The following is a 12,133-nucleotide window of genomic DNA, read 5'->3' as shown; positions in this document are numbered from 1 at the left end:
CCAACCCTAAGCTCAGCTGCTCCCTGCCAAAATCCTGACAGCCTAAGAAAAACAGGAATTGCACCCTATCCCTAGTCAGGAGATCACCTGCCAGCAGGTAGAGGTTCCAAATTTTAGGGACCCTCTGTGTACTGTGAAAACCAAGCACATGCCCTGGGGTGAGGTGGGGCTCCTTAGCCCTGAGAAATGACAGTGAAGACTGATTTGAAGGTGTGTGTCCCCTTCTCAAAGCCTCAACACCATGTTTCTGTCACTCAATATAACCCTGGACTGGGCTCCTCTCTTCTGGAAGGTGCCACTCTAAAGGAGGACCCTCTCAGAGCCAGGGTCAGTGACTTCATCTCTTTCTCCATCCCCAGTACGTACCATGATATGGCCCTAAGCAGGATTTTTTATTTTTAAATATGAGGGAAACTCTGGCCCTGGCTGGGTAGCTCAGTTGGTTGAGCATCATCCAGATATGACAAGGTTGTGGGATCGATCTCCAGTCAGGGTACATACAAGAATCAACCAATGAATGCATAAATTAGTGGAACAACAAATTGATGTTTCTCTCTATATATATCTCTCTTCAATAAATAAAAATTTTTAAAATATAGAAGGCAAATTCCTGACTTGGTGTGATGGTTAATTTTATGTGTCCACTTGGTTGGGCCATAGGGTGCCCAGACATTTGGTCCAGCATCATTCTAGGTGTGTCCATAAGGCTATTTCTGGATGAGATTAATATTTGCATCAGTAGGCTGAGTAAAGGTTACCCAATGTGGAGGGACCTCATCCAACCCATTGAAGGCGTGACTAGAACAAAAGGCTGAGTAAGAAATAATTCTTCCTTTCTATATGACTGTCTTCAAGCTGGGGCATTGGTCTTCTCCTGCGTCAGACTCAGACTCAAACTAGAGCTACACCATCAGCAATATTGAGTTTCCAGCTTGCCAACTACAAATTGTGGACTTCTCAGCCTCCATAGCAGTGTCAGCCAACTCCTTAAAGTAAGGAGTCTGTTTACATATACAGATACATATGTAAATATGCACACACACACATAAAGACATTTACTATGAAGGATATGTTTGTATATGTATACACACCCTGAAAGAAAGACTTGAATTCAAGTAGTTTTTTTGGGAGGTGATCCCAAGAAATACTGATAGGGGAGTAGAGAAGTGGGAGAGGAACCGGAGGGCTGCCCATAAAGTAAGCAGGTTATCATGGTAGGCAATTTGGGCTTAATCCCACTGGAGACTCTGGAAGACAGTGTAGAAAACCAGCCTCAGAGTTATCCCATCCCAAAGGACAAGAGAGCTGAGGTATTTATACAATTTCCACTAGTCATTGCTAGGTGGCTGTTCCCTACTGCTGGATGGGAATTAACTTCTGACACTTTCAGCCTATGCCTTGCGTGATCAGTGGGCAAACAGGCCTTGGTGCTGGTGGTTAGAAGTCAGGCAAACATGTAGAGAAAAGGTAAGGGTCAAGGGGACATGGGCGGGGTACCATTTTTATCTGCTACAAATGGCTACACATTCAACCTGCCCCATTTCCTGCCTAGGCAGATAATGAGAACTAACTTTTTTTTTTTTTTAATATATCTTTATTGATTTCAGAGAGAGGAACGGAGAGGGGGAGAGAGAGAGAGAGATAGAAACATCAATGATAAGAGAGTCCTCATTGATCGGCTGCCTCCTGCACGCCCCCGACTGGGGATCAAGCCCGCAACCCAGACATGTGCCCTGACCAGGGATCGAGCCTCAATCCCCTGGATCCTAGGTCAATGCTCAACCGCTGAGCCACGCCAGGCCGGGCAAGAACTACCATTCTTAACCAATAGAATAGCCTACTATGCTAGATCCTTTATGTGTATAAGTTATCTCTAAGATTCACAACAACCCTACAAGCCAGTATTATCCCCATTTTACAGACAATGAAAATAAGGCTCAGAGACCTGTTCGAAGTCTCGGTTGCTTGGGAACCTCATAACAGAAAGACATTGCAAAGTTGTGAGAAATCTTCCAATCAAAAGTTTGCTTGCAAGCACGACTGACACTGAAAGAAACCCAGTGATATGAACAAGTCTTTCACCTCTAAAGATACCCTTCCTCTACATCACGACCCTGGAAGACAAGTTTCTCTGCATCTTGCTTAATGGTCTCAAAGCTCCTATTGTAGACAAGCTTCCCCACCACGTGTAACCACATTTGGATATGGCAACTTGAGCTACTTTTCTAGCCCTGAAAAAATGTTCACCTCAGTAATTATTCTCTATCTCCCACTGAGAACAGATTTTAAAAAGAAAAAGTTTATTTCTTATGCATCAGCGTAATCTTTAACCTGATTCTAGCCATCTGGAAAAGAAACTGCCTACCTCACCATAGATGCCAAAAGACTATGAGAGTACTGAGTCAGGCATGCAGGACCTGAGAACCAGAGCAGACAACTGTGGTGTCCCAGGGGTGCAGACCCCAGGCCTGGAAGCAGCCAGAGGCCAGACCCGTCCCCATCCCCAAAACACTCACTCTTCACTCAGGCAGTCTGAATATTTAAGGAAGTACTTATGTCATTCAACTCAATACGCTTCTATTGACTGACCACCATGCACAAGGAAGGGAGAGGCACAAAGGCAGGAAATGCAGGAGAGATGGGAGAGCCAAGCCTGAGCATCACTTCTGGCTGAATTTATTTCTAGTCTCAGTTGAGTCATTTATGGGTTGAATGGACTGCAGAATATTAGTGCAAAGCATCCATTTCCTTTTTTCTGCAAGAAGAGGCTGAATGACCAACCCCCAGGACTCAACTGCTTTGCTGCCTATCAATTATTCACCTATGGGTCTCCAAAGGACCCCTCACACGATGTACCTGCGCGCTGCTGCTGCTCTTCTCCGCTTTGGGACAATTCCTCACGCAGCATTCATCTATTATTTCACCCTATTTCTTTTCACGTCTTTCCCAGGACAACACTCCCTCAGGTGTCTGTGTAGGAACCTTAGTCTCCATTTTTGGTGCATAGGGTGCAGGCAAAAAGGGAATTCAAGCCTATAACTCGATGGGTATCAATCACTACACAATATTAATAGTTTGGCCAGTCTAGTAATTCTGGACAAAAGGATGCAAGTATTCTACAGATAGTTCCAGCCATGGGTATCCCCATTTTGCATCAGGTACAAAGCAAGGCTAGGAGATCAAGAGGAGAAGAAAACTTGGACCATCAGGCCCATCCCATGACCTTGGTGTAGGTGAGTCTTGGGCACTATAGCTCTGCTTACCAACCAGCCCATCAGCCCAGTTCTCCTGTTCTCCTAAAGCTACACATTTCACTCACTTTCTTCAAGAAGCCTTCCATGATTCGCTGTGAGATGTCATCATGGATGCCCAAGCCACTCTTCATCTCTCTGGATACCTTTTTCAACCCTTCACTCAATGAAATCCTGGCAAAATGTTCAATTTATTAGTTGTGAATTAGTGTAATCTTTAATCTGGTTCTAACTATCTGATTCTGATCATTTCTATTACAAATTCTGAGTATGAGTTTCAAGGAGCCAGGTCCCCAGCCATTCATTACTCTATCTCATTCACTGTGTATCTCAGGACCACACAGAAGGCAGATATCAAAACCACTCATCTGACTGAGGCCACGGAGTACGGGAGGTGGTTGAAATGAGCATCTCACTGAGAACTGGCTTCTAGCCAAGGCTGTGCCATCAGCTCCCTGCAAAACTTCAGGCAAGTCCCTCCTTTCTGTACTTCAACGTTTCTATCTGAAAATGAAGGGAAAGCCCCTTCCAATATAAAAATAAAAACTAAACCAACCAAAAGTATCTGAAGGGCTTACTTCAGGTCAAGCACTTCTTTTAAGCACTTTGCTATGTGCATCTTATTAAATCCTTACAACAGCCCAATGTGAGAGGTACTATTATCATCACCCCATTTTTATAGATGAAAAAATAGCCAACAAGGGTGACAATTTGCCTGATGTCACACAACTATTAAGAGATAGAGGCAGCATTCAAACCCAGGCAGCTGGCTCCAGAACCCATGCTGCTGTTTACTATATGGTCTTGTTTCTTACCCCTGGTAAATGGATTCCTAATCAATCCTAAAGAGGACTGTATGCGTGATGAGAACCCTCCACAAGTATGAATTCACAAGAAGTCATATCATCATACCCAGGCTAAAGAATCCCAAATCCACAATCTAATAGGATCCTTGATTATCCTATATAGCTCTATTTCTAGCTTTTCTCCTAAGCTAGGTTCTCTTCCAGTGTGTACCAAGTAACTGGGCACAATTTTACTGACCCACAGCACTGAATGACTGGCCTCACCATGCTCCAGGTCCCTCTCATCTCAATCCAGCAGGGATGGTTTCTTCTGCTCCCTATCAAGGAATTAATAGTAGAGAGCTACTTGTGCAATCCTGAAGTTCTTAGATGCCATTACTTTTTTAAAATTTACTATAGCACATTTATTAATATACTATGAAGAACAGCATTTCCATAAATAATTAAACCCAAACTATACTGATCAAAATAAATGAGCAAAATGTTCCTGATGATGCAACCAGGCTTGATTCACTCGCTAATGCTAATAATGTGGTGACTCACAAGAAGCCCTCATTAACAACCATTAGGAAGATACAGACTGTCCAGCGTTAACAAGCTTAGTGTTTATTGTCTGCAGCTACAGTGGTGGGTGGGCTAGGGTGGGTGGGCAGCAGGGCCATAGCACACAGCCCAGGAACAAGAGGGAGAATCTATTTCTAAGCCTCTCTGGCTAGCCTCATATACACTCATCCTAGGCCTCAGTCTATCCTACCTATAAAATGGGCAACACTCTATCTCACCTGAGTGAAATGCATAAAGACTCTTGTCAGGAAGATAGTCAGTAAACACAAGGAGAAAGGAGAAAACCAGGAGTGAGTAGAGGACAGCTACACTAAGAGGAAGACCAGTAGGGAGTCCAAGCTGTAGGGTGCCATGTTTCTGTCTGAGCTTCATATCCCTCATCTCCGTGCTGAGTGATTTGATGGAGACAATTTCCAAGTGCATGTCCAGCCTTGACATTCTGTGAGTCTAAGATGCCTGTAGTATCTCTCACAGTGATCCTTTCTCCTCTGAGCTCATAGCCTGAAACGATCACTTGACAATTAACCACATATCACCCTGTGGCATCTGTCTTGTTGTCATGTGTTATATAATTTTATAGAAGAACAGTCTCATATCCAAAGCATATTGGACCTTGAGGTGAACACTGTCTTATTTTCATTTGTCTTCTCCCTCCATCACGCCCCTACCAGCCCCTGTGCCCAGAACACTGCCACATACAAAGGAAACACTTAGCAAAGGGTTGAATATTTTAGGTGAGTCCATCTGTACATGAGGAAGAAGCCAGGATTGCTGACTAGTCCCTATTTCTCTCTTACTAAGTGGGGTAGAGATGCCTCTAAATCTTATGTAAAAATTCATATATGAAATGATAAACCAGGTGTATAAATTCAATGCTATTAAGAGACAGTGTTAGACTGTCCTCCCCCAAAGCTAAGGCAGTCTGTAAATTCTATTAGCACTTAGGAGAAGGGAAAATAAATGACTCTAAGGAAAGTTCCATAGAGGTGTTGTGTTTGGATCTTGAACTGTGCTATGAAAAATGGGTACATTTCAATAGAGCAAGACCTCAAGATCTAAGGCTTGGAGTCAAGAGGGGTCTTGGCACAATGAAGGGGCTGCCTTGGCTAGGGTGAAGGAATCAACCAGGGAATAGTAAATACGAAGTTAGAGAAACAGACCCAGAACATTCACAGTGAGGGGCCTTGAATACCAAGCTAAGGGACTTTAGCTTTGAATCAAAAAGGCCAAGGTAGCCCGAGCCAGTTTGGCTTAGTGGCTAGAACATCGGCCCAAGGACTGAAGGGTCTCAGGTTCAATTCTAGTCAAGGGCATATATCTCAGTTGTAGGCTCAATCCCTGGCCTGGTCAAGAGGCAACCAATCGATGTGTTTCTCTCACATAGATGTTTCCCTGTCTCTCTCTCTTCCACCCCTCTCTCTTTTTCGCTCTTCCTTTCCCTCTCTCTGAAAAGCAATGGAAAAAATAACCTCGGATGAAGATTAAAATAAATTAAAATAAAATAAAATAATAAAAAATAAAAGGCTAAAGGTACTCTAGCTAGAATGTGGACATACTGCTATCAAGTTATGAGCAGCTGAGAAATCACCGATGTCCCAAAGGGTGAAGATTTCCAATCCCTTCCTAGCCTCTGCTAGATGAGACGTGGGACTATCACTCTTTTACCTACATGGTCAATCATGCCCGAGCACCTATGCCACGTAAGGCAGAGCTCTCTTATCTCTACTCACTGCCAGCAAAATCTATCACCCACCAGTTCAAAGGGGCACAAGTATGGTCAGCCAAATCCATTCACCCCATAGCGCCAGTTCCGATGACTCCAAGTGGCCCACCGGGCACTAGCATTCTATTTTTTGCTTCCTCCTGCTCCAGGTCTCTTTTCTCCTAAACTTGCTGAAAAACCATCCTTTGACTTTTTTCCCTGTGAGTGTCTCAAGGCAGCCAAAGGAAGCAGGAGATCAACAGGTGAGTCAAAGCGCCAGGCCTCGGGTAGTCCTAGCCTTGGACTGGCCTTCAGACATGCAGTCCTGTCTCAGCCCGTCTGGCTACACTGCCCGTCTCTGCTCCTCTGAGATGACTGAGGGCCCACAGATCATCCAGTTCCTAAATTCTCTGTTATAATAATAGATGGACACAGCCCGAGGGAAAAGCAGTTCTGCCCTCTGAGCCTTCCAACCACTGGAGCTACAACCCCTCCCCCTCCTTTAAATCCAACACAATATTGGAGAAGCCACTTCCTGGCGTTCCTTCCTTGACAACTCCAAAGCAAGCTCCAGCCACTGCATTTCTGCAATTACTCAATCAGGCCTCCCAATTAGGGAGTTTACAACTTCTGCTCACCTTGGAAATCACTGCAGGATCTGAAAAGCAAATAACACTCTGTAACCCAGACATCAGAGGAAGCCCAGAGCAGACAAATAGCCTGGGTCGGCCCCTCCTCTTCCCTCCCTCCCCCAGGCCAACAGTGACCAGGAGCAATTAGTGCTTTCTGCCTTTCCCAGCTACATCTCCACCGAGATGGCTCCCCTGTAATATTAATTAAAAACAGATTCTTTTTGGCAAACCCTCGAAGAACGGCTTCTGTGGCAGGTTTCTTTATTAAGCCTCCGAGAAGGCAAAATGCATTAAGAAATTATGACACGGGGACTGTGAGCAGGGACAATGAAGGCTAGACAATCCAGCCAAAAGCTATTTGAAAAATCTGTTTGGGAGCCACAATTAGATGCTCCAGTGAGTGAAATACAATTACTCGGATCAAATCTGTCACTATTTTGCACATTAGGAGTAAATATTTTAGAACACAGTTCAGCTGAATTAGTTAAGGGTATGAAATCTCGCCTGGGAGAATCTGTGTGTCCCCACCTCCTAGCGTGCTCAGGGAAGATTTCTCTTAGGGACCTGGAATTATCAGCATCTCCCATCTCTCTTCACCAAGCCGCAGTGTTGGGCAGATTGACTGAAAACTATCTGGCAAGTCATTCCGACCAGACACACTGCAGGAGCAGCAGCCTGCAAACCAAGGCCTCTGGGAGTGAGCTGCTGGAAAGGAATGGGGATCCATCTAAAGAGGGGCGGCGCTGCCACCTCAATAAGGGTCAGGGGTTACTCCGGAACGAGGGGGCATGGAAAGTGGGCAGCTGCCTTCACAACTCTCCACGTTTGCCAACTCACTGACCAAGCAGGGAGGTGTCTTCCTTCATTTTTAGGAAAAGGGCAGAATGATGCTTCTCTGTTCCCCTGTAAACTACAGAGACCGGGCTCTCTCTGGGTGTTTGTGAAACACTCTCTAACCCATTAATCACCAGGATCCCAGCTGGAGACAACCAGAAAGAATGAATGGCAAATTACTCAGGCTCCAAGTTCAAGTCCACTCACCTCTCCCCCAGAACACTCTCAGGGCAAGAACAGGCAGCCGGAGGACTGAGACTCCCTTCCCTCCTGATGCCTTCTGGCTCAAGCCTGCTGGGCACCTCCTCCTTGCTCCCCCGCCCCCCCAAAAGCCATCCCTTCCCACTCCTGGGACCAAAGTGAATACATGTTCCAAGCCTGAGACAAGAACATCCTTCTGTCCCCTGAGTCCCTGGGCACAAGCTGGACACATGGGGTGGGGTGGAGGTCCTTGCCTTGCATGTCCACGTCTACATGCCTGACTGCAAACTGTCAGGCTGGTTCAATTTCCAGTTATATGGGGTGACTGAAAACTCCCCAAAAAGGAACTTGTTTCAAGTAATGAGGTCCATTAAAGGCACTTTTTAAGGAGAGCGTGTTAATTTACCTGGTGGCCTTCCCAGAGCGGGACATGTTTAACATTCTGAAGTCAGAAGGGAAGATGGAATTCTCTTTGATGTCAAAAGAGCGTTATGCTAGGACCCAAGTTGTCTACCTTGGAGCCATCTCTCTCCACTTTGAAACCAATGATGAAGGGACCTTTCAGGAGGTCCATCACCCCATCAGTCATCACCTGGATTTTATTTAGAGGATCTTCTTTTATTGCCCTCAGCATAGGGAGAAGGGAGAAAGAACCCAACTGGGTAAAGCAGCAGAAATTGGTTTCCCAACTCCCCCAGAGTTGTTTTTTTAAAGTCTCTCAAAGACAGGGCCAAGTTAACCTGTGTCCTGGTCTTCCCTCAGAGCATCACAGACCCTCAACAAAGCCCTTCTCCCTGGTATTGCACACAGAGTGTGGTCAAAAGACGCAGGTCCGGCCCAGGAGCTAAAGAGACAGCCCTTCTTGGGCCAGAGAAAGAGGACACCATGGGGTCCCTGCACCCATCTGTGCTACCTTGTCCTTTGCTTGAACAGTAAGACACGCCACCAGCACAACCAATAAACCCCTGGGGGACTGTCTGTGGATTGTCCAAATCTCATCACTGTTACTTGGACTCCAAAGCCAACTGGTCCATTGCCCAGGCCCTTCTGGCCCTCTTTTAACGGAAGAGCCATTTCCCCAGGGAGCACTGGGCAAGACTGGCCCCCTCCCTTCCTCTGCTGCACAACTGCGTGGGAGGTGGGCGGAGAAGGCTGTGCTCAGTTAACCACTATTTACAAAACGTGTTCTCTCAAGTCCCATCTTCAGGGGCTTTGTCAACATGCACACACACACACCCATACACCCCCCCAAAAAAGGGTCCTTAAAATAAAAGCAGAGGTGCAAGAAAAGCTCTTCAGGCTGACTGAGCTGACTGTGTCCCTAATCCCTAATAAAGTCACAGATACCTGAGGACATCACCTGCTCCTCCTAGGACACATTTACTTCAGGGCATCCTGACCACCCTTTTCACCCAGTGAGAACACAGGAACACACACACACACACACACACACACACACACCCTCTGGGAACTTGTAAATCACCCATCCCTGCAAAAGCGCAGGCTGCGCACCCCCAGCGCCCAGAGTGGCACACCCCAAAGCTACGGGGGTCTTCGCGGGAGGCAGACGGAGCAGCCACCGCGCCGGCTGCGGGGCAGCTGGACTGCCCAGGTCCTTCCCACGCAGCGCCCGCGTCCCAGGCCGGGCCGCCCCGCGCTGCGCGTCACTAAGCAGCAGGAAATCTGCACTCAGGCGGGCAGATGCGCCGCGCTCTGCAGACTCCCAGCTTTCCAGTTCTTCGCTTCTCACCCCCGTGACACCCCTCAGCCAGGCCCCGTTTAAATAAAGCGAAATTTTCCCAGGGAAATCTTTCCCGCCCGTCATGAAGAGATCCACAAAGAGGGGAGGGCGGTGCTTTCCCAGGGAACGAGCCCCGGAGCTGCCCGCGCGGACATCCATCATCCTCCTGCCCGGCGCCGGGCCCCGTCTGATCCCGAGAGCCAGGGAAGAGAGGGTTTTTGTGGGACCGGCTCAAGCGGGGGCGGCGGGAGTGAGGGGAGTGGGGTGGGCCTCGGGAGGCCGTTCCTGAGCGCGGCGAGGTGGGTGGGGAGGGGCCCTCCGGGCGCGCTCTGCCGCGGGCTGCGGCGGCCGCGGGGCAGGGGGCGCCCGGAGCCCGGCGCGGATCACGGGCTCGGAGCCGCAGCGGCGGGCTCGAGGGCGCCACCTCCCGACGCAGCCGTTCCCGGGGAACCGGCGGCGGAGCGGAGGCGGAGAGGCGGGCTGAAAGCACGGGGCCAAACTCCGCGCGGGGAGCCGGTGGCAGCGCAGGACGAGCCGTCGAGGCGCGTTCTGCTCAGCGACGTGGGTGTGCCTGCGCGTGGGTGAGGGCCAGGGCGCGGGGCGGGCGCTGAATTCCACTTCCCGCTTTGAACTTTCTGCCGCCTCTCCGGGAGCATTCCAGGGCACTGCCCCGGCGTTGAGGGGGGAAGCGGTGTCCCCTGGAGGCCGGGCTTGGGTCGGCTTGGCCCCGTTTCCCGCCGGCGCTGGGCGGCAGTGGGCCGGGCGCGGGGAGCCAGGCCCTCAGGCGGGCAGGCGCGGGGAGCCTGATGGTACCATCTCCCTCCCGGGCCCCCTGGAGCGACTGGAGGGCAGAGCGGGGGAGCAAGCCCTGGCAGCCGCGGGAATCTGTCCGTCTGTCCAGAGGCTCCTTCCCCAAATCAGTCAGCGTCCTCACGCACGAACTCAATCGCCCGACAGGAAAACCGACTCTCCAAGGCGAGCAGCACGGAAAGTGGCCACAGCTCCCTCCTCTGCTCATCCTGAAGCCCCTTCCTCCGCTCCCCGCCGACCCCAATCCTCGGGTCACCAACAAACACACACACACCATCTTCCAACAAACTCCACTAACCTGTTGGGGGCGTGGGGGAAGCTGGGCGAACCTGTTCTCTCTAAAAGTCATGGTGCACCCCCCCCCCCCCCGAGTAACTATCTGCCCCTCGTTCCTGCCCCCCATTCTCACTGTGGGGCGACGGGGAGAGCCTCTGCCCGCGGGGGTACTCACGCTGCTGTTGTGTCCGGACCAGTGCACCATGGCTTGGTTGTGGGCCGAGTCCCCGGTCAGTGCGAACGAGGTGCTGGGCAGCCGGAGCTCTTCGGCCGCCACCCCCCCGGCCCGCGAAGCCTTCGCCTCCTCCCGGAGACCCTTGGCCAGAGGACGGCTTCCTCTGGAACCTTCGGACAAGGCAGGGGCCCGGGCGTCCCCGCGCTCCAGGGCGCTGGGGAGCTGCGCTCGGCGACGCCTCCTCAAGCCGCCGGGTTTGCCAGAAGCAGGGATGCCCTGTCCCCACCGTGCACCTGCCAGCGACAGTCCCCCGGCTGCTCCCTGCTCATCTCCGCCGCTGCCACCCCCTGGCTGGAGCAGCGGCTCTGGCCCGGGCCGGCGCCCCGGTGCGGCGCCTCTCCGCGCTGTCGCCGGGTCCTCCGGCCACCGGCTGGCCCCTGCCCGCGGCAGGAGAGGCGGCAGCGCCGGGGGCCGCGCAGCCGGGGCCGCGGGGCGCCCGGGGCCGCCTGTGGAGCCCCAGGTGATCTCGGCGCCCGCCAGGACCCACGTCGACAGGAGCAGGAGCCCAGTCCGGGCAAGGGGCGCCCCGGGCCAGCCTGCGGGGCGCTCCGTGCGCGCCGCCTCCATCCCGCTGCGGCTGCCGAGGCTCCGGCCGCCGAGTGTGTGGCGCCTGCCGAGGTGCGGGTCCGGGCGCGGGGTGTGCGTGTGCCAGCGAGCAAGCCGGCGAGAGTGTGTGTCGGGGGAGTGGGGAGGGGGCGGCCGGGAAGGAGGTGGCTCGGGCTGGCGCGCCTCCTGGGTCCTCTCCACTCTTCCCTCCTCGCTCTTGGTCGCTTGCTCTCTTGTCCAGAGGGTGATTCCAAACCCGGGAAAAATTAATAAATGCCCTTCGGTGCTTTTTTCCCCCTCCCTATAAAGAAGATCCCCCAAATCTTCCCCACGGAGCTCCAAGAGAAATTTTGGTAAAAAGGAGTGTTCAGAGGTAATGAGAAAAGCCTCTTTTAAAATACGAAAATCAAGCCAGATCCAGGAGGAGGGGCTGGTGACAGACCCCAATCCAGAGTCTTTGGGAAATCCAGCCTCCGACCTGCTCCCCGGGAGGAGTTGGGAGACGCTTCTCGCCGCTTTTCGGGGTTACTCTTCG

General features: G+C 51.0%; 1 protein-coding gene across 1 annotated transcript in view; it reads right to left on the bottom strand.

Moving 5' to 3' along the window:
• SORCS3 (sortilin related VPS10 domain containing receptor 3) overlaps window positions 1-11,619 on the bottom strand; it is a 446,748-nt gene extending 435,129 nt beyond the window's left edge. The window contains exon 1 of the mRNA XM_016212097.2: window positions 10,993-11,619. Coding sequence (XP_016067583.2) covers window positions 10,993-11,619 — 627 coding nt within the window. The remainder of the gene's footprint in view (window positions 1-10,992) is intronic.
• Window positions 11,620-12,133: the final 514 nt, after the last annotated feature.

The sequence above is a fragment of the Miniopterus natalensis genome, chromosome 14 (genome assembly GCF_054644295.1).
Source record: "Miniopterus natalensis isolate mMinNat1 chromosome 14, mMinNat1.hap1, whole genome shotgun sequence".
Classification (NCBI taxonomy): Eukaryota; Metazoa; Chordata; class Mammalia; order Chiroptera; family Miniopteridae; genus Miniopterus; species Miniopterus natalensis.
This window is presented reverse-complemented; position numbering and strand designations above follow the sequence as displayed.